Source organism: Medicago sativa, chromosome 6, assembly GCF_051527215.1.
Source record: "Medicago sativa cultivar Bolivia chromosome 6, Bolivia_mono, whole genome shotgun sequence".
Classification (NCBI taxonomy): Eukaryota; Viridiplantae; Streptophyta; class Magnoliopsida; order Fabales; family Fabaceae; genus Medicago; species Medicago sativa.
The window spans coordinates 64,245,195-64,269,102 of NC_140754.1; the positions used below are offsets into that span (position 1 = coordinate 64,245,195).

At 34.8% G+C, this 23,908-nt stretch overlaps 1 protein-coding gene across 6 annotated transcripts; it reads right to left on the minus strand.

Annotated features, from left to right (window-relative positions):
- Nucleotides 1–228: 228 nt before the first annotated feature.
- On the minus strand, nt 229–2,215 carry LOC146916280 (uncharacterized protein At4g15545-like). Of its 6 annotated transcripts, none has more exons than XM_085718417.1 (5): nt 1,748–2,078; nt 1,563–1,628; nt 1,372–1,440; nt 1,218–1,274; nt 229–540 (listed from the first exon to the last, which is right to left on the minus strand). In XM_085718417.1, exons 1-5 carry the CDS (start codon nt 1,886–1,888, stop codon nt 514–516), a joined length of 360 nt encoding a protein of 119 aa, XP_085574543.1. In that variant the 5' UTR covers nt 1,889–2,078; the 3' UTR covers nt 229–513. The 6 variants fall into 6 exon arrangements, 3 of the variants coding, with proteins under 3 accessions (XP_085574543.1, XP_085574542.1, XP_085574545.1); XM_085718416.1 differs by having other exon boundaries at nt 229–650; nt 1,748–2,072; XM_085718419.1 differs by having other exon boundaries at nt 229–708; nt 1,748–2,072.
- Nucleotides 2,216–23,908: the final 21,693 nt, after the last annotated feature.

Here is a 23,908-nt window from a genome sequence, read left to right on the forward strand (position 1 = left end):
CATCAGCTAAGTTGGAATAAGTTAGATGTTGCTCAAAATGAAGGTTATAATGGGAAGTTTGGTTCTTGATGAAGACATCAACAAGAGCATTGTTAAAAGACTAGTCTGGTACCCGTGCGCGGACGCACGGGTCGACAACATGGTTATTATTCAAGTTAATGTATCAACACATGATTGGCTTCAAAACTACCCAAATGCGACATAAAAAAAATACAGAACATAAACACATACGATTTGAAACAACATCGATTATTGAATGAAATAAAGGATGATGCCCCTGCGCATACGCAATAGGTTAAAATCACAGCATCGAGTGGTTAAATTATCAATAATACAACAAGCCCCATATTTGTAGATTTTTAGCTTCTTCAAACTTTAAATACTAATACTCGAAATATAGCTTGTCTACCAACATAAACGTATCTAAACCTCATCGTGTCACCATCGTTGAAGTTGTTGCATTGGCAAAATTGCTTCCACCCATCCCCTATTTTTGTTGAATTGCTTGGGTTGTCACCTCATTATACCACATATCAATCCCTTCCACAACATAAGCAAACTTAGCCATGAATGCAATTCGTTGACAACATACTTTCTCCCTAACTTGATGCAACTTGGCCACACAATAATTCTTTAGAAATCCAGCGAGCCTATCATTCTCAAGTGACTCAACACCAACAATCATTGAAGGGCTCGCATTTATCATAGCTACAAAAGTTTGTAAGGTATACGCGATACTCATAGCATGCACATACATAGTTTATATAATATGGAGAAAGCAAGTAAAGACAACAAAAAATAATGTCATGCAAGAGGGAAATTTAGTTTTCAAATTTTGCTAAGGAGGGAAAAAACACCAAGTGGGATAGGCTACCCTTTAGACCCCCCTACTCTAGAAACACAAAAAATACATTAAAAATATCCCAAATCCAACCATAATCTATAGAAAGACCTACCAATAAATATTCAACTATATCAAATTAACACATAAACCTGTTAGCATACTCTCCCAACAACATAAAAAAAACCGGCTGCATACAAAGCAAACACCATACCTCGAAAACAATTATTCTTTCTTTCTTAGGGACTTCAACATATATAAAATTAAATAAAATAAATAATAATAATAATCTTCTCTTCCTCTATTATTAAAACATATTAATCCAGACATGGTCATAAACAGTATTAAAAAATGAAAGATATTAATAACAACTTACATGTTTTTCTTCATCCTCTTGAAGTGATTGCATAAGTGCCTTTCTGAAAACCTCCAACTGCATATATTCATATTAAAAATCCATTATAACATTAATTAACCACATTTGCTAAAATGAAAATTAAGAATTGACTAAAAAACCAAATAATTTGCACCTTGGAGACATCCCTACTGAGCTTCCTCACTGTACTTGAAAGTGAAGCATTCTCCTTCAATAACTTCTCCTATAACAATTTTCATAATCTCAACAAAAACAAATTAGAATTTAAGAAAACAATAAAACCAAATAAAAATATCATGCAAATTGAACCAGGTTTAATTTAGAAGGAGGTTCATGGGTTCAGACCTTATCTTGTTCAGCAAGTGCAAGCTTATCAGCGGCTTCAGAAAGAGCAGCCTGGAGAGGCTCTCCCTGAGCTTAACACAACATTAGTTTCAAAACAATTTTACATTGTCATGTTTAAATTACAAACACAGATACATAAAAAAATAAATAATAAACACCAGCCATTGGAGAACTATGAAACTTACACATTCATCCACCAAAACCAACTCCACAGAGCTTACTTGATCTGGTACCTCCAACATCCTAACAACACGAACAAGGAATTTCCAAGCATCCCTTCCAGAAACAACATCAGCCAACTTATTAAATGAGTTATCCATAGCCATGAAAAAAGCAAAACAGAAAACCTCTAAACAAAAGAAAGTCGAAAAACAAGGAGGAAGAAGTGGAAGTGAGCAACGATGCAAAGATACATATTCCTTATTTATAGTGAGAAGGAAGCCTTGCCACTTGCATTAAAAAACAGTATTTCACACTTATTGAGCCGTATACAAACAAAATGGTTTCACCAAGAAATATTATACAACCATAAATGGAAAGTAGGCTTGCCACTTGAACATCAACATGGCATCTTTCATAAAAGCTTCTATAAAAAATTCACAAAATTTGCACAAACACAACACACAGCCGTATAAGGACAAACAAACAATCCCAATGCAAATGAAAAAGTAATTCACAAATATAAACCAAAGGCTGGCCAACGATGGAGATTAACCAAGGAGCACAACCAATGACCCTCTCTCCCAAACCTATACCTCACAATGCAATATAGAGGCCAAACCCTTCATTATATAGGATAACATTAAACTCAAAAAAGGGAAGATACTATATTTTAATCACTTTTCAACAGTGGTATTATAATAAGGCTGTGGTTAAGATTATTGATTGTGTGTTGAAGGAGTCTTTCTATTTCATAGAAGTAGGTAAAATACAACAATGTTATCTAGTAAATGAAGTGCATGCAAAATTGATAGGCTTAATTATACTCTCTAGTGGTGTGGAGATTTTGTAGTCATAGGTATGTTGGTGGTATTTGGCTCCCCTTAAAGCCTTCACTACCATGTTTATCTAATTAATAAAATTTGTTTTACTTTTACAAATAAGAAAATGACATAGATTTGGACAACGTAATTGTGTCAATGTATTTTATTTAGAATTTAATGTATGAATGCCATTTTTTGTGTATTATGATTTATAAAAAAAATTATTAAGAAACGCAAACTAGAGACCGAAATAGTGACTAATTTGTTTCATTACTTAAAAATATCGGTCGCTACATCTGTCTTTAAAATCGGTCGATAAATCGGGTTCTGAAATTTGGTGACTAAATCAGTCTCTAACTTCAATCGCCAAACCAGTCTTTAATTAGCCAGTCGCTAAAATAGTCACTACAAATCAGCGACCCATGTTTTAACCACTGATTTAACTAGTCGTTAAATCAGTCTCTAACTGACATAGTGACCGATTTTCTTAAATTAGTGACTGAATTTTCGGTCTCTAAAAGATGTTTTTTTAGTAGTGCATGATCTGTTAAATCTGTATTGTTTGTTTATGTTCTTAGTTAGAAATCTTTCCTTAAAGTTCTTCACTGCTTCAAAACTACATGTAAAGTTACATGTTCTTTAATTTCAAGGAGTCAACACAAAAACATGATGCATGACGTTCGTATTCTTCTTACAAAAGGAAGGTTAAAGGTCGTGACGCTATATGTGGATGATGCCTACAGGTTCACATTCAAATTTCGGAATCCACTCAAGAGAAAGTATTAGCATCTCATATGTGGACGATAGTTACATGTTGAATATCTCTCATAAGATTCAAATATACTGTTTTTATCTCTCTAATAATGCCTCATTTTACATGAGGTCCAAGGCTATACAATGCAACTTAGCAGATGAACAACAAGTACAAATATACTTATGCATGACAAGACCAGAACATCAAGAATAAAGAACATAATATAACAGACTATAACAAAAGAATCAACAACAATATGCGAGAATATAAAAGGAGTTGACATATTGCCCTTGTTAAAATACAGCAAATAAAAAAAATAAAAAGGTTCTACAAGAACAATCTATAATTGTCGTAAATAGAATCAGCTACATGATCTTGTTCCTTGTACTCATACATTATCCCTTTTCTGCCATTGTCAAAGACAATCATAGAGCTGAGAGAATTGGAAAGAACTAGACTTTTAGATAGTGTGCTTTTATTTTTTTGATGGAAAACTTGTTGAAAATGAGATAAAGCTTAATAGTCTTTATAAAATAGTTGATTGACAACCTTGGTCAAGTCAAGTGAGATTTCTCAAAGTCACATTTTATTTCTTCTTTAACTAAGGGTAACTACAGAACCCATATCCACCTTTAGTTAACCACAAAGTCAGATCTCAACTGCAGCAAATTGTAAGATTAATGAAAGAAAATAAATCATAACTGAATCAACCATTGACACCATCATAGTATCGAAAAAATAAACATTACAACACATGACATTTATTAAAACCAAAGTGATAGTGAGACCATCGAATAATCCAGCCTTTGCAAAATAAATAAATGAGTAGATCATAATGATTGTATACTTGACATCAAAATTCAAAATAACCAATTAAATAATGTCATACCCCAAATTTTGACCAGTTAAAAATTTTTACCTGTATTTTAGAGCCTAGTAATTTTGTCGTTACAGACGAAATTTCGACAAAGAGGTATTTTAAAATACCTCATTTGGTTCTGAAGGGACAATTTTACATTTTATTAATTCATTTGCTTTATCTTTATTATTATTAGTTACCTTTATTTAATTTCCTTTTAACTTTGTGTTTTTTATTCCATTCATTTTGTTTCCTTTTTTTATTATTTTTGATTAGTCACGTTTTTAGTTTTTTTAATTGGTGTTCCTTTTGTTTTATTTTAAGGTCTAATTTTAGTCTTTTTTTTAAAGTCTTTAGGTCCAGTCATGTCCAGGTGTCCTTTATTCATTGGTCCTCTTTTATGTCTTTTAGTTCATGAGTCTTTGCTGTCCAGCCCAAGGGCATTTTCGTCAATTTCACACATCAGCTCAACCCTAATTGTAGCAGTATAAATACTGTCATTTATTGCAGTCAGAGTTAGATTTTACTGTTCACCAATCAATCACATCGTAGCATCCACCAATTAACAACGACCCTAATTATGTTTTCTCTTTCCAAATTCCAGAATCAAAACCAAAAGAAAGCCACAAAAATCATGAACACTCATAAGTGTTCATCATGAACATTCATCCTTTTTTTTCCGGAAACTAAAAAACTCTTCATCATAGAAGCACTTCACAATTTCGAATCTCTCACACAACAACCTTTTTCGAATTTCCTCTACCACAACAGTAATCGCGTTTTCGAAATTATTTCAAGCTACAAAACTATGGCCGAATCACAGCTGTTATTACTAGTTTACAACCGTATGCCATTTCAAGCCGTAAATCCAAACTGATTTGAAGGAGAAATGAAGACTTGAAGAAAAAGAATGTGAGCAGCTCGTGAAGGAGAAGAAAAGGGAAGTAAACCGAGTTTTTTCAAATTTGGGGCGGCCACCGCACCGGAGCTCCTCTGTTCTTCTTCTCCGATCAAATTTGTGTAGAGGGAGTTGAGAGCTTCTCTCTCTAAGTTAACCTTAGAGAGAGAAGTGGTTTTGTTTTTTCATGTTTTTTCATTAAGTGTTGCTTTTATACCATCCTTTGATGCCACGCGCACGCGTGTACAGATCACGGTGGTCCTGCGTGTTTGTAACCATCAGATCTGGATTATTCCAAGATCTAATGGCTACTGTGCGTTTTGACTTTAGATCCAATGCATGCTATTTGTTTCCACTACTGTATACCTTTCGTTTCAACCTTCAGATCGTAGATCAGAAGGTCCCTGCTTTACTATCATTTTGTTCCTTGTTTTAGTGTTTACCTTATCTGTTTTTTTAACCTTTGGATCATTTGATCCAGTGGCTATGATGTGATCTCTCTGAGATCAGATCTGAGCCTTTTGATTCATCAGACAGTTCAGATCTGATCTTCCTGAGCCCATCCATTTTTGACTAAGCCCAAACTGTTTTTAATTTTCTCTACTGTTTCACTATTTTTACACTATTTTTAATTCCTGCACCTATTTTCACTAAAAAAAACTTTTTCTCTAAGTTTACAAAAATATTTTACTTTGTGTTAATTGTTTGTTTACTGTTTTTTATTATTTTATACTATATTTGCATTGTTGCATTATTATTCTTCATCATCACATGCATACTTTAATTCTTGCAATTTATTTTATTGTCATTAATTTTTAGTGTGTATTTAGGTGTTGATGTAATTTAATTTATGCACTTTATTTTTTCATGTCATTTATATTTTGTTAAAGGCTTTAGCATGTATCTAGGTCCCTTGTAAATATCCATAAATGAGATGTAGCGCCGACACCACACATTTATTTTTACCGCTTGAGCAAGGACCAAAATGAAATAGTGATTTTTTAGGTTAACTACTGGACTTTAAAACTTTCTTAAATCAAACCACTAGTAATTTTAGGTTCATTAACTTGAGAATTTGCTTGGGATCCAACGTCCTTTGTAAATTTCTCGCTTTTTTCCACTACGTTACGTCGAAACGTTTAGTTTTTTTGCCATTACCTTAGAAAAATATTTTCCCAAAAATATCAAATATGCAAAACTTCAAAAATTTCTTAAGAAACCTTGGATTTTAACCCAAGTGATTACTTTTTTCCTTTTATTTCTTAATCAAATTTTCAATCAATTTAATCTATATTTATGTCGCATCATTTTTCGGAGATCAAAGCTATTTAATTAGCTTTTGACTCGCTTTTGATTTCACGACTGAACTTTTAATTTAAAGAAAGGGGGAAAGTTCAAATACCGTATTTTGAAAAGCTTAGGGTTCGGGGGTTGGTAACATAAAGGGAAGATATTAGCACCCTTTATGTTCGTAGTACTCTACGAGAACCTCTTGATTTTATTTAACTTTTTGTGCTTAAACTTGCTTACTTTTAAAGGAATGAAAATAGAATATGGAATTAAATGATGAGTTAAAAAGAAAAAAAAAATTGATGTATATCCGCTCTGACTGATGAGATATTCCTATATATGCAAGTTGTCTTGGATTTTTGTTGAGACGTAGCGTCTATTTCTTGAATATATGCTTTATTCGCGTGTTTTATCGCTTTAATAGAAATAGGGCATTACACTATGGTTTCACTGGCACTTTGTAACAAAGGTACTACCAAGTTCCCAAATTGCAACCCCCTTTTGAATATATAGGTGTATAGTAATGCTCCTAGTCCAATAACATTCATAAGGAAGTCTAGTTTGAGTGTAGTATCACGTGTCAACTAAAATCAAGAATGCTCTTGGTTTAGCCACCGCACTACGTCGTCCTAAGAAGGCCAAGATGGGTTAAGGGTAACTAAGGTCCACGGCTTCGCAGGACACTCGCATTGAAAGTAATAACGTTGACACAAATGCTCATGACAACAAGAGTACTACCTTCCGTGAGGCCTCCACCGAGTAGGGTTATCACATGTACACATGGTCCAAGAATGCACTTGGTATGGCACTATGATTATACTCCGGTCCTATCTTAATTTTCTCTTAAGCTCGGGTATAGAGCTTATCTCACCACTCAAGTTTAAGAAAGGAGAAAGAAGAAGAATGAACATATATACACGTATTTCCATCTTTTATTTTTTTTGTTTTTATTTTTAAGCAAGTTGTAGCACAAAAGTTAAATAAAGCCAAGTTAGGCTCAACCCTCTTAGGGGGTCCCCAGTGAAGTCGCCTTTTCTGTGGCGTCATTTTTCGGAGATCAAAGCTATTTAATTAGCTTTTGACTCGCTTTTGATTTCACGACTGAACTTTTAATTTAAAGAAAGGGGAAAAGTTAAAATACCTTATTTTGAAAAGCTTAGGGGATATGAAATTGGATAAGGATATGATATTATATGAACACGATAAATCATTATCATATCACATTGTCATACCCCAATTTTTGACCTAAGGTCCCATATTCATATGCCATTTGACCCTGATTAGTCTCTGACTTTTCAGAGAAAAGCAGTATCATTACAATCATCACAACACAGAAGCCTCCATCCAAAACCCAGGATTGTGGAACCAAAAGAACATCAAAACAATCTTTGAACCAAACATCCAGTCACACGCACAAATCAACAACAAATCGACACCAACAATCTGAATCCAATACCCTCAAAACCAATCACCAAAACCAACGAAATTACACAAACACCGTAACCCCATAACCAAACCCATCAGCCTCGAAACCATTACCACCATCAAAATCCGAAATCAAAGTAATCAAGGCCATTCAAACCGGACCCAAACAGAATCAAATAAAGGTAGTATTATTTTCTTTCTTTAGATCTTAGGTGAAGATAGTTTTTTTTGTGTTGTGAAAAAATCAACAAAAAAAAAGGAAAGAAACGTGAAAGAAGAAATGAGAAAGAAGAAGAGATGAGAGAGAATAACAATGGAAATAAAGGGAAAGCTGTACGATGAGGGATATTTATATCCCTGGAATCCAGTGTGGCACGGTGCATGCTTTAGCATGCGCCCTCGGCTTCCTAGCCCTTTGATTTCGATCTAACAGCCTGCATCATTTCCCTCTTGATCTGATCAGGGTCGTTGATCAGATCAACGACCCATTTTGAATCCCCAATCTCTTTTACTTCCTTTTTATTTTTTTATTTTCTTTATGCATTTTATTTTATCATGCATTTTTATTTTTTTTGTGCATTCTTATTTTATTGTTTATCATATCATCATGCATATTTATTTTCCATCATTTATTTTTTATTGCATAGATTTAGAATGTAATTAGGTCAATTGTACAAATCATAAATGAAAAAGTGTGTGCGTGCGTGTGTGTCTTTTATTTCTTTACCGCTTTATATATATCAAAAAATACAAAAAAATTATATTAGGGATTTTGTGGTGACCCAACGTCACTACAAAAATCGACGCGCTTTTATTTTTATTGCTCCGTTAGTTTAATTTTCAGTTATTATTCCAAAACAACAGAAACATTCAAATCACAAAAATCACAAAAATATTTTCATAATAAACCTTGATTTCTCAATCAAGTGAGCGTTATTTTATTTTCTTTCTCAAATCAATTTTAATCATACTTTGAGTCATTTTTCAATATAAAAAATACAAACCAATTCTCATTTGCCACTTGACTTGTTACTTTAAAACCTTTTCAAAACTAATAAAAAACACAAAATAAATCAAACGTCAATTTCTATCCCAAACTACGTGATTTTGATCATTCACGGGTACGTAGGCAAAGGACACTCGTCCTCTCAAATCAATAAAATGTAGATAATTAGGTTTGTGTTTTTAATCATTTACAATTCCATTTTTTCAAAACAAGCAAGTTTATAGCACACTAATTAAATAAAACCAAGAGGTTCCCGTATAGTACTACGGACATAAAGGGTGCTAATACCTTCCCTTTATGTAACTAACCCCCGAACCCTAAATCTTTTCAATATGGGGTGTTTTGAACTTTTTTCCCCTTTTATTAAAAATTAAATGTTCGGTCGTGAAATAAAATCAGTGAGTCAAAAGCTAATCAAATAGCCTTGATCTCCGAAAAAATGACGCGACACATATGTTTGTTGCACACATGATAACAAACATAATATCATATTTATCCCAATTAAATGACAGAATTACCCTTGTAATTAATTATATATTTTAACCTTTTTTAATTAATTATAATTAAACTATTATTAATTATACAAATTTATAAATAAAAAAAATGTTAATCGTTGTCCTCCTTTTTTTTTAGGGGCACGTCTTCTTTATTCTTCAATTACAACCTGCCCTTCTTACCCCAAAATTATGTTGTAATTTGTTGAATTAAATTAGCCCCTTTGTGTAACTCCATTCCAACGTGTAAAAAATTTCAGGCACCAGCAACAAAATAGATAATCAAAAGATGGAAGAAAAAGGAATAATTTGGTAGAGAGAGCATGATAATAGAGATGGTTATGGAGGAAAATGTTGAGGTAGAGGATCTGATTATCGATTTCTTTCTATTATGTCATAGATCTAATAATTTGTTACCAATACACAACAAACAAACAATTAAGTAGGTGTAGGAAAAAGTTATTGTAGGATGGAATTGGGGTTAGATCTGTAACAAATCATGGATGGTATTGAAGAGTTATGGAGCAAGAGATAGATGTCGATGGTGTTGGAACAAAATGTGTTTAACAATAAACCTTAAAGAGTTTTGATGATAACTGTTGGAACAAAATGTGTTTAACAATAAACCTTAAGGAGTTTTGATGATAACAATGTATTAAAAATTGTAAATTGGACTAGATAATATTTGTTCAAGTGTACAGGACCGTAATTAAAAAGTTACATCATTTATTGGTTCTGAATGAGCAAATGAAGAGCTAAAGGAATCAAAAAAAATGAAGCTTAGTGCTTCTGAAGGCAACTCGCTCCTGAAGAGAAAAGCGCTCCTGAAGAAAAGCCGCTCCTGAAGAATAGTGCTCCTGAAGACAAGAGGTCCAGAAGCCACATCATCAGAAGCTGCATCATCAGAAGCTATGTTATCAGAAGCTGCCTCATCAGAAGTCATTTCACCAGAAGCTGAAGATCAACTGGATTTGCAAAAGATTCAAGGATTGAAGAATCATCACTGCAAAAGTTGTCTATTGGAGTCGAAAACACAACAAAGGATTAGTGGAATTTTGCAACGGTCATTTCAAAGGTGTTTGAAGGCATGTGCTTGCAATTTGGACGAAAGCGTTGACATTGTACTATTGTACGAACTGTACAACCACCTTTTCCACTACTCTGTTTTGTGTCCACGCTACAAGACAAGAAAATAGCTCTAGAATACGGCTTCGCCTGCATAGATGTTCCTTTGGATAAGGAATGGATTTCAAATTGGTTCTTCATAGGACAACAGCCAAATCAGGCAAAAGATCATTGGTGAAAGATCAAGCTTCAACAACGACTCTTTGGTGTGCTGGCAATTTCACAACGTCTCTTTCGCACCTCTATATAAAGGAGTGAAGACTTAGAGATTTGGTAATGCTGAACAAAAAGACTCACAACATTTTTACAAGTGTCAAACCTCTGCTGAAATTGTTCTGCATTCACTTAGAATTTCTGTGTCTCAAAGTCATATCTTAGAAATTTTTAAGTCCATTGAGTCTGTATCTGATTTGTATTGTGAGCACCTCTGATTGTATATCAAGTGTTCAACCTTAAACAATTTTCTGTGTAATTTTGTTTAGTTAGAAGTCTCTTGCAGTTGTGCTTGAGCAGGAAGTCTCTTGATTGTGTTCTTGAGCAAAGAAAGTCTCTTGCTTGTGTGCTTGAGCAAAGGAAGTCTCTTGCTTGTGTGCTTGAGCAATTGTAATCAGATATTACTCTTAGTGAAATCTCCTTGGAAGTGCAAGGGGGACTGGACTACTTCCGGATTGTGGAAGGAACCAGTATAATTGCTTTGTGTCGTTTTTCTTCTCTCTCTGTTTTATTCCGCTGCATTTAGATTCTGACTATCACTTCAGAAGCTGTCTCACTTAGCTTCTGATCAAGTGTGTTCAGTTTTAGGAGAAACGAAGAATTTTCCAAAAACACAATTCAACCACCCTTCTTGTGTTTTTCTCACCTTCAGATGGATGGAGAGGAGACATAATATGAACAATGAATTGAGAGAGAGGGCAAAATAAGAATTCTACTATTAATCATGATAGGATAATTCTAACCCACCAAAAACTAAGGATAAAAATTACAAAGGAGAAGTAGGATATGATTAGAAATAGGTTAAACTTATCATTTCCTGTTGGCACACCAAACAACAGATTAAGATATGATATTCTAATCATATCCTGTCTTCTTATCCTGCGCACCAAACGGGCTCTTAGGGTTCGGGGGTTGGTTACATAAAGGGAAGATATTAGCACCCTTTATGTTCGTAGTACTCTACGAGAACCTCTTAATTTTATTTAACTTTTTGTGCTTAAACTTGCTTACTTTTAAAGGAATGAAAATTGAATATGGAATTAAATGATGAGTTAAAAAGAAAAAGAAAATTGATTTTAGTTGGTTTGGAAGGACAAGTCCTTTGCCTACGTACCCGTGAGAGATCAAAACCACGTAGTTCATGCTAGAAATTGATTTTTTGTTGGTTTTGTATTTTTTATTAGTTTTGAAAAGATTTTAAAAGAAAAAGCCAAATGGCAAATAAGCTTGTTTGTGTTTTTTAAATTAAAAGAAAATAGACTCGAAATATGATTAAGTTGATTTAGAATTTGATTAAGAAAATAAAAAAAGAAAAGATCACTTGGTTTTGTAACCAAGGTTTATTGTGAAAAGTTTTTGACGTTTGATTGATTAATTAAAGCATGAAAATAAACTAACAGAGCGATAAAAAATAAACACGCGTGGACTTTTGTGGTGACATTGGATCACCACAAAATCCCTAATCTATTTTTTTTTTTTGCATTTTTGGATATGTATAAAGCGGTAAAGAAATAAAAGGACGTGCGCGCGCGCACACACACTTTTTCTCATTTATATTTGTACAATTGACCTAATTACATTCTAAATCCATGCAATAAAAAAATAAAAGACAAAAATTAAAGATGCTAAAAAATGCTGATGATGGTACGTAATTAAAATAAAGATGCAGAAATAAAATAAAAATGCATGAGAAAAAGAAGAAAAAAAAATAAAACGAGATAAAATGCTGGGGGGAGGGATGCAGATAAAGAAAAGGGGGGTGTGCAAGAGATCAGGAAAAGAAATAAGGAGGATGGGCTTAAGAGAACTGAACCGGGTCAATTTTGCTTAGCTGAGTCGGTTTGAAAAAAGGGGTATGGATTTAGTGGAAATAATCTAGGCCATTGATTTGATCAACGGCCCTGATCTGATCAGGAAATAAAGAAAGCCAGCCATTGGATTAAAACGAGAGGATGGAGGCGCGTGGGTGCATGGTAAGACCATGCACCCTTGAGCACTGGATCTAAGGGTTATATACATAACCCCAGCGCCTCTCTCTCTTTCATTTTCTTTCTTCTTCTTTTTTCAATTTTCCTCTTCTTCGTTCTTGTTTTTTCGTTTTTTTTTTGCAACAAACAAAATAAAATAAAAAACTAATTAAACCCTAGATCAAACAAACAAAAGAAACAGACTACCTCTTTGCTAAGTTTTGGATCAGATTTGTGAAGGATTGATGGTTGTTGGGTTTGTTCGATTTGGGTTTTGCTCTAGCCTATTGGACCGATTTTGGAAGTGTTGTTGTGATTGGTTACGAATTTGAGAGGGTTTGGTGATGGTTTGTGTGGCTTTTGTGATACGTGAATTTGTGAATGGTTTTGATGTTGGATTGGTTATGGCTATTTGTGACTTTGATAGTTGTTTGGGTTCCAATAAAATGCTCTTTGTTATTGCTGGTTTTTAATTTCTTTTGCAGGTTTGGCTTGTGTGAATTCGCCCCCCTTTGCTACTGATTTCCCTTCTGTTTTAAAGGGTTCTTGATTTCTCAAAGATGGAAATTATGTTAAGGACAATGATGGTGGTTAAATGGTATTTAAGGACAGTTTAACGCTTGGAATGCGTTTTGTGTTATTTAGGAAAGAAGAAGCTGACTTCCTGTGATTGTGGCACAGCTGAATAATACAAAAATATTGGACCTCGGATACGTTATTGGACACTTTTTAATTTTTAGACACTATTGATTTTTTTTGGGATTTTTTTGGATAATTAATAAAAATTAAAAATAAAGTGATTAAAATAAAAGAACAAAAATGACTAATTAAAAACTAAAATAAAAATTTAAAATTAAGAAGAATTAATAAAAGATGGAAATTTAAAAGATAAAAGTAAACAAAAAGAATAAAAACAAAGAGGGAAGAGGGCCGAATTAGAACAAAAATGAGGTATTTTAAAATACCTTTCTGCCAAATTTTCACTAAAAAGTCAAAGACTAATCAGGATCAAATGGTGTATGAATGTAGGACCTTAGGTCAAAAATTGGGGTATGACAGATGCCCCTATTTAAGTTTCTTCGTTCGGAGATTTGAAGATGAAATCTTTGAGTTGACGGGACGAAAAGACTTAAATACAAAAGTACACCAATTTTGGACCTAAGATGCTGTGTAATGCTCATGATGCAATTATGAATGCAAGACGGCAAAGATGATTTGACTGGGACAAGAAACAACAATGGGATACCCAAATTCGTTGAAGAAAAGAGATCCGACTCCGCTAAGGAATGTAGTTTCACTGGGGAAAAGATTGTCTACTACCATATTGGTTTGGGACGATAGCTTAATAAAGACAAAACTTTTTAGCGACACCTCTTGAACAGCTATGCTGGGGATGACACTTTTGATAAAAGGGAAGAAATTGGCAAGCTATCCGCTCAACTTATGAAAATTTGCTAGAATCCACCAGGGCTTTGGAAACATTTGCGAGAATCCACTCGGCTTGGTAAACATTTGCAAGAATCCACTTGGCTTTTGATAAAAGGCTTTCAAGAATCAACTTGGCTTTTGATAAATGGTTTGCGAGAATCCACTCGGCTTTTGATAACAGGTTTGCGAGAATCCACTCGGCTTTTGGAAACATTTGCGAGAATCCACTCGGCTTTCCTAAACATTTGCGAGAATCCACTCGGCTTTGATAAAAGGCTTGCGAGAATCCACTCGGCTTTTGATAAAAGGTTTGCGAGAATTCACTCGGCTTTTGAAACATTTGCGTGAATCCACTCGGCTTTTGATAAAAGGTTTACCAGAATCCACTCGGCTTTTGATCAGAGGTTTGCGAGAATCCACTCGGCTTTTGAAAAAAAGGTTTGCGAGAATCCACTCAGCTTTTGATAAAGGTTGGCGAGAATCCACTCGGCTTTTGATAAGAGGTTTGCGAGAATCCACTCGGCTTTTGATAAAGGTTTGCGAGAATCCACTCGGCTTTTGATAGAAGGTTTGCGAGAATCCACTCGACTTCATAAAAGGATTGCAAGAATCCACTCGGCTTTTGATAAAAGGTTTGCGAGAATCCACTCGGCTTCATAAAAGGTTTGTGAGAATCCACTCGGCTTTTTGATAAAGGTTTCATAAGAGTTCGCCAGAATCCACTGGGCTTATAATGAGTGACATCTCTGGACCAGACACACTGGAGATGACACCATTGAAGTTGAAATTGATTAGTGACATCACTGGAACAACTAAGCTGGGGATGACACTTTTGAAATTTAAATTGATTAGTGACATCACTTGAACAGCTAAGCAGGGGATGACACCATTGAAATAAAAGACAATTATCAACTATTACAGAACTTACTGTTTTGACATTACGATAACTGAGGACCAGACTGAAAGGACACAACTAAACAACCTTATGGGTGATCAATGTGACCATGATGTGGTGGATATGATGTGTGTAAATGAAAGTATTTAATGTATGAATTAATATATGAGTGTATAGACTGGATTGTGACAGGTGAACTCGATGAAATGAGACAAGACATGTAAGATGGGAGGCGGACTGACATCGCAGTACAAACACTCAGCAAACTTCCTTGGAGATGATATTATCGTGAACAAAATCGAGCCGTTGACGAGGTGAAGTCAGGCACAAGGTAGCAACTGATGCCTCCTGGGATAAAGCTCATTGTTGACCAAAAGTCTGGACGAAGTCGCCATTTGTAAACCGGCACAGAGTGTACTTCCATCGGCATGCTATAGCAGTCATGTTTTTTTTCTTTTTTTTTTTAAAATCCCTAACTTATGCCCCTGTTTTGAGTCTTGGATTTGTAAATGCTTAAATTGGAGGTTCTTTGATAGCAGGTATGCCCCAGGTGAATTGTGCGGACTGATGCAATTACTTTGTCATAATCCTTAACTTTTGCATAGATCGCCCTTTTTGGGTTTCAACCTATCAGGATAATTATGTTATATTTTTTTTGTCTCTAAATTTTGCCTGGACCACCCTTTCGGGTTTTCAGTCCGTCGAGACATTCATTTTTGCCTAAGCCGCCTTTTCAGGTTTGCGACTTATCGAGCTTTTCTTTTTTGACAGTATTTCTTGACTGCACCGATATTCATAGGACATGTCATTTTGTCACCATTTGTAGTCACAAGAGTCATCGCACGTTGGTCTTCATAGTTAGGCGTCACTTTCCCCTGGAGTCTGATTGGAAAGACGGTACCTTTCTCATTCTTGAAATTCACGGGGACGAACCTTCTTGTTTGAATTTTGTTTCAACTCTTTTGATATAGTTGTGCAAGGTCGTCATGCATTTGAAGTTTAATCAAGCTTGGATTCCAGTAGAACTCCTATTGACGGGACTTTCGACCTCCACGGGAAGCATGGCCTCCATGTTGTATACTGAGGGAAGGAGGGTGGGTTACCCCTGTTGAAGCGTGTACTGAAGCACAATGCTCATGCAGTGCAAATGGTAGCATCTCGTGTCAGTCGTTGTAAATGACTGCCATCTTCTAGACAATTTTCTTGATATTTTTGTTTGCAGCTTTGACGGCTAAGATGCCCCGGTATGCGAGAGATTTCATCAGGAGTCTCTTCATTCTCCTCTTCTTCTTTAAATACAAGGAACTCAAAGTTGGAAGAGAGTACAAGGTTAAAGTGTTCAACGGGTTTATTAATGCATGATTTGATTATTGATTTTGACAAGTAAGTACAGGTTATGATTATGCAGATATTTGAGAATGAAATTTATTTTTTGGTTTTTTGGATGACCATTTTTCCAGAAAAAGGACAAAATAAAAACAAAGTCGGGATCAAAACGACCTTTTCATTAATGATGGAAAACACATGAAACAAAAAGCCCTAAACACGTTCACTTTCGTCTTAGGTGGGACGAAAGGATTTTTTGAAAAGCAGCAAACAAAAAAGTAACGCATTATTTGAACAGATAAGTAGTAGAAGGAACATCAAAAGCGACCAAATTGCGGCTATCCACTCCATGTGTCACAATATAGTCCGGCAGTGGATTAACTTGCACGTTCGAATTCAATCTTCGAAAAGCAAGATATTGGCTTCAATCAGCTTCTAGACTTCAATCTTCAAAGAGAAACAGTGCTCGATGTCATGGTCGGGTGCTCCTTGATGGAAGGCACGGTAGAGGTCAGGTTGATACCAAACCGGCAACTCGTTAGGCACCCGAGGAGGTGCTCTTGTTTGGACAAGGTTCTTCTTGAGCAAGATGGGAAGCAGCTCCGCATATGTCATCGGGATTGGGTCAAACTGCATACTTGGAGCCTGTTGTCGAGTCTGTTGTTAATATTGGCGTTTGTGCCTTTGCTGGAACTGCGGCTGATTATACGAAGCTACCAGTGAAACCACCAGGGTACTCAGTCTTTCTAATTCGTCCTGGAGTGTTGTGATCTTTTGTTCAAATCGATATTATCACTCTTTTTGTTTGCATGAGTGTTGTAGGTATGAGTTAGCCTTGGACGAGGACAGTCGTACCACTTTTGAAATGGGTTGACCTTTTATGGAAAAGAATTTTTTTGTGAGATTTTGGATTTGAAACTATGAAATGCAAAATGATGCATGATGTTATGCAAAAATAGACACATTTTTATTTATCGAAGGACTTATAAAAGTAATTGTAAACATTATAAGGAACATTGCTTCATTTGATAATTTGAAATATTAAAAGCAGCTTCCTTAAGAAGCAAAGTCAAGGAAGAAGACCCCAACAAAGGATAAGGTCTAGTTAAGACTTTTGAAGATGTATTTCTTGGTGTTCCTTTTTATAATGTTCATACCTCTGATGTTTACAAGACGACTTATCTAAGTCCTTCGATATTTAATGAGAAAAATGTTTTATGAATGAATGCATGTATGCATGATTTATGTTACACAAACGGTGAAAACATGATGAGGTTAAGTTCATATATTGGAGTCAAGGGTAACAACGCCATTTGGTAGGGACTATGTGTAACAACCCGATTTTTGCTAGATTTATTTTATTATTTATTTAATTGTTTTATTACCGGTAGGTGACCGTTATTATTACATTTTACCGTTAAGTGGATAGAAACACTTTGAATTAGAATAGAAATGGGTTAGGCCCATTAGAACTTTGTGAGTTGAGCCCAATTATGTAGAGCCTATATAAACTCTAGTGTTTAGAGAAAATTAGGTTTTCATATCTTTTCACAATTGTGGGAGAAGAGGTAGAAAGAGAAAGAGCAAGAGAGAAGAAAGGGTTTGAAGAAGGAAAGCTAGAGGGAGAGCTAGAGGAAGGTAGAGCTTCAAGGATTGGAGCTAAAATGAAGCCTTAGTTGGTGATTGTGAAGAATTAAGGTAAGGGGGTTAGATTTCAATCATAATCACTTAGTTGTAGCTTCTACCCTAATTCTTTACTTAAGTGCTTATATGTATAATTGATTATTTTGGAATTAATTGGTGAAATTTGTGCTTATGATGTGATGCAATGTTTGGGTATGTAAATTGAATGTTAATTGAGTTGTTGATGATGAAATTACATGCTCAAATTTATAAGTATGTATGTGTGCTTTGTGCTTTTGCCCAAAATTGATGATATGAGATGCTATTGTTGATGAATTGTGATGAATTCATGATTGGTTGTTGCTGTTGTGGTTGTGAGATGTTGTTGTTGATGATTGTAACCTTGGGTAATCATAATCTTTGAGCTTGCTATGAATTTGTGTTGTTCTTGAAGGTTTTCATGAAAATTGGTCAAATGGTGGTTTTTTTGGAAGGATGTTTTGGTGCAAGTTTTACATGGATTTGAGTGTCTTTTCATGTTTAGAAATGTTTAAACAAACTTTGGGATCAAATTTGAGCTTTGGGAAGTCAAAATTGGGTTTTTGGGGTGAAAAAATGGGTTTTTCCCATAACAGGACTGTCACAACTCGCCACAACGAGCTAGAGGCGAGTTGGAGGCGAGCCAGGAGGTGCTCCCTGTGGCTTACTCGCCTCGCGAGTGAAATCACTCGCTGGGGCGAGCTGCACAGTGGCAGCATCCCCTGTTTCGCGTTCCTGCGTCTTTTTCACATGTTTCTGTTTTGAATTGTCCTTTGGTGTAAACATGAAAGTTTTAGATAATTTTGTTAGCTTTACAATGACTTTGGTTTGACTTGAAAATGATTTTTTGTTTTTGAGTTATGATGAAAATACTCCAAGGAGGTCTTAGTGAAATTTTTCGAAAATTTCGCATAACTATTTTTAAGTTAACCCAAATCTTATGGATTGTGTCCTAATTTCAAACTTATGTTTTATGAGTTCAATTAAGGACGTTAATAGTATTTAAACTATGATGTGATGGATCTAACTTGTTTTGATTTGAAAATGTAAATTTATTGAAAGATGATAAAGAAAGACGAACTTTGTGATTTTCATGAATTCGTCGTATTTGGTCGATGAAACGTAATTGTATGCTCTACTGCACTCATATGTAGCCTAGAGGTATACTTAGTTGAGACATTGAATCTTGTTTACTTGGTTTTGGTTTAATTGCTTCAATTATTTTGAAATGGTGAAGTTAGAGACGAACTTTGATGAAAATGGTTTAAGAGCCGATTACCTTATAAATCCTTTATGGATAGTTTAATATGATTGTAAGAAGATGTATGAGTGATTTTTAGGTGATGGATATGATGTTTGTTGTCATGTGTTGTACTGAATGGAGTCGTTGATTATAGCCATTGAATATAGCCGTTGAATTGTTGTGAACATATGCATAGTGGATTGAGTCATATGTTCATGCATCATATGTCATGTCGGATGTTATATCCATATTGGCGTTGACTATAGCCGTTGATAATGATGTTTTTGTTGCATCATGGGTGACGACCTTGAGGAGACTTGGTACCACATGCATATATGTGTCGAGTTAGGCGCATATCATTATAGCATGAGTCTTGAATGTTGCATTTAATGATGGATGTGATGAAGGTGTGGTTGATGTATGTGTGATGAATACATATATTTGTGATATTCGGAAATGTTGTGTGAATGAATGTGTGGAGGTTAATTGTTCATGTTATTGAGTGAAGAATTGATTTGATATATATATATATATATATATATATATATATATATGTCTAGTCATTTTTATTGATTATGATTGATGTGAAGCAAACCTCCAGTGGTTTTGACCGCCTACCTGTCTGTATGGATGGGTAGAAGCTGTGCAGGAGTAGTTCGCTGTTGGTGGTGCTTGGATAGCGGGAGCTATCTCCGCTATCGGTTGGAGTCATAGGTTTAGGCTCTGATTAGGATTGTCGGTGTCTTTATGTTTTGTTAGATTCAGTTTTATTTTGTTGAGATTTGTCCACTTGTCGGGACTTAGAGGATTTTATACGATGATGTATTTTGACCACGGCATGTATATGTTGGAGATATTTGGTTTGTATCTGCTACGACTGATGAGATATTTTTATGCATGCATGTTGTTTGGATTTTTGTTGAGACGTAGCATTTATTTCTTGAATATTTGTTATATTCGCATGTTTTATCACTTTAATAGAAATAGGGCGTTCCAGTGCATACTAGACCCGTCGTAGGTTCATCTTAACTTGTCATAGGTCTTGCTACATCATACGTGTCATGGCGGTTAAGGGGATCCTAAGACAGCTATGCCAAGATTTGCTAAACACATCGTGGCCTAAACATAACATATTCATGACACGATCCTAAACCGGACGATTAGGGAAACCTAAGATCGTCATCGGTATCACATTCATATCTTGTTCTATTTCATAACTTGTTCATGGCTAACCTCATATTATAAACATATTCATATCGTATCATACATAGTCATATTCATTCATTAGGTTAGCGTTGAACAAACATCTTTATCTTGTTTCATTTTACGGAGAGCCCCGGGTGGAGTAACCCCGAGTGCAATCCCATACATAACCGATGAGAACCTAGCTAAGGCACATCAGACTCCCTCAGTGACGTGCAGGTCCCCCTTACGGAGCTTATCCCATTCTCACGACACCTACGTCTTGCTTACTCAGTGATATGTGGGGCCCCCTTGCGGAGCTTATCCCGTTCCCATGTGAGAACCCCTTGAGATCCCAACCTTGCGTGGATCGCAAGAGACATGGCACCTACATCATTCATGATTTCCATACTCTTAGTCATTCATACATGAAGGTTAAACCTATTCATGCTTTCTCATTTACCTCGAATCTGAGATCAATTAGATTAGCAGTAAACTACATAATTGTTCATTCATGTTCATACTTAATCATAGTGGAGAGATTAACTTATCAATTCACGGCTTAACATGCGTGCATAATCATTCTCGATCATGTGTGAAGAGATTATACTTTGCGTCTTAACTTACATAGGATTCTAGCTCAACATTCTAGTTCTCGACAAGCTATGTCGAAGCTTTACATTCATTCCCTTTCTTAGTTCATCTTCTACCCGAGTAATTCGGCTTAACTCTCTTGTGCCGTTCTTGCCATACAAGCTAAGATTACCATGATTTTCTTTTCATGAATCACTTGATGCATGTGTAAGACCCACAATTTAGATGCAACTAAATTTAGGGCTTTGTATTTTTTTATGCTTTCTTTGTCAATAAATGAATTTATGAAATGTCATGACATTGTCGAAATTTCAAAAATTACGTTTTCTATTCATTTTGAGAAAACGTGTTGGATGTAGTTGTCTAAATTTTCAACGGATCAAGAGCGTCATGAAAATTTAAACAATAGCTTTATACATTGTTAGAATGGAAAAATGATCCCATTATACTTCTCCAAATTTTGGAAATTAGATTTTTGTCGAAAAGTTATTTTGATTTCGAAGCTATTATTTTGAATGAAAAACTGGTTGAGCAATTTAACTATGTGAGATCTAGAATTGATTCACATGTGTTGTTTTCTACTTTGTGTGATTGAGTATGACTTTCATAATAGTTGCTAAGCATGAAATGTGAATATGTCTTTATGACATAAGTTGTTTAAATTGATTTTCTAGGCGAAAATAATTTAAAGTGATGTTTGGTGACCACATACAAAAATTCATCAGTTGTTCAAATTTTATCAGACTCATTTTGTCACAAAAATATAAATCAAGGATCTATATATCGAGTATAATGATGATTTGATATCATTATAATTTTTTAAGTTGTTGAACAAAAAGTTTATCGGATAATAATTTGTTCGCAGAACGACGAAAAAAATATTATTGGTAATTTATTGTATGACCTATATTTACTGTGGAGTTCATCCGTGGCCGAGATTAGACGCTTTAAATTAGAAACTTGAGGACCAAACCAACGATGTGGCGTAGAGGACAAAATATCTAAGATATTTTGATTTGATATTAGTTAAATATGTTTGTGAGTAGTAAAAATGAATGGCTAAGATTGAACCCACATGTCTTACTATTTGATCAAATGGCTAGGATTATTTTGTGTGGCATATTTAAGACAAGTTCCATGATTAAATTTTCTCTTCCTGCATCTTGAAATAAAACGTGAACCCCTTCCTCTTGGAACTCCAGTTCCGTCGTTTCTCTTATTCCTCTCGCCTGGTGATTAATCTTAGTTAAGGTGAAAAGTTATTTAGCTCAAGAGTTAGAAGATTAGCTTGCTTGGGAATAAACTTGAAGTAAGGATTTTCTTCTCTCTTTTCTTTTCCATTTCAGCCGTGTATGTGGGTTTGTTGGGAGAGGATATTTATTTTGATCATTTGCTTATTTTGACGAGTTAATCATGTTTCTATTACCATTAATTTTAGTTGTGTTGAAAGAAAGAAAAGCAAACAAACTTTCCTTGTCAAAACCGTGTGATACATATAAAGAGATAATAATTTTGGATTATAATTTTTCATGCTCATTTATTTTATTAATGTTGGAGAGTGAGTCTATGTGATAGTAGATCTAAAAGAAAATTTACGATCCGTTCATTTTAAAATTTTGGTGTTCTTGGAAAAATGTTGAGATGTAAATTTTATTTGATATATATGCTTTAGACGAGGAAAAGAGTTGATTCAACCGATTACTTTTTGAAAAATGTTGTCCGGACGAAAGGGCTGAACCGTGCAAGGGTATTTTCGTCATTTTAAAACTGTTAAAATGTGAAAATGAATTGATCAATGGATTCGCGTCGTCGTGACGGTCGAAATGGACCTATGGTTTGCAACGTTCGGACGACGAATGAATTTTTTGTGAATTTCTGAAAATAAATTGTGCCTGAGCAAACGTTGGAAGTGATTGCCTGGACTTTCAGAGTTCAAATTTAAATGTTTGAACTGTTGAGTTGTTAGGTTCACTGAGCTAGAGGCTTTGGTATGCGATGTAAACACAAAGGAGACTCTGTCGAAAATTCGTCAGATTCATTTTATCTTATTTTTGAGTGGTTTTGAAAAGAGGTTTCAAAACGGATAATATTTTAGGATTCACCTGAACATGAAAGGTATTTGTCAAATTGTTTGGAAATCTTTAAGGTCTCTCAGAAGACTTAGAGTATTTGAGAAAAATATTTCCTTGGGTGATTTCAAGGAAAAATACTATTTAAATTAGTCTCATCGAAGTATTTGGAAGTGTTTTAGAAACACTGTTATTTTGAGATTTTGTCTTGAGAACAAAATGTTTTGTATAATTGAGTATTTGAAATAAAAGTTTTTGATGGGAAAGAGTTTCCTAGACTCACTTTTGGCAAGTTTATGGTCATTGAGTGTTAAGGATTTCGAGACAAAAATTATTTTGGAAAATATTTTATTGAACTTTTTGGAAATATTAAATTGATTGTATTTCGGAGCGTGTTTAAATTTTACCTAGAATGGGTAGAAAGATTTAGAGCCGATGTTTACCTGAGTTATTGTATCTGTTAGGATACTTGAGGGTTAGTGACGTTCCTGTTGTAGATGCTTACGAGTTATAGAGCAATACGTTGTAAGGAATGCTTTGCTCAGGTAAGGGCACTTTCTTGAAACATCATAGTTACCTAAATGCCTAGATGGTTTATGTGCTATTGTGTGTATTGTGAATGTGTTTGCCCAGTGTGGGATTTGTTTCCAATCAATGTGACTATGATAGGTTGATGTGCGTTGCTTTCATATGATTTGTGAATAAATATATGAAATGTCTATTGATTTATGAAATGTTGTCTGATATGAATTAAAAGATAACATGTGAACTGCCGGTTGAGGCATGTTTTTATACTACATATGTTGAATGATGTGTAAGAGTTGCATTTGCACATATTGAGTGGACAATATATGCTCATGCATTTCATGGTACGTGTTAGTCAGTTGAGACGCACTGATTTTATAGTACGCGTTAGTTAGTGGAGACGCGCTG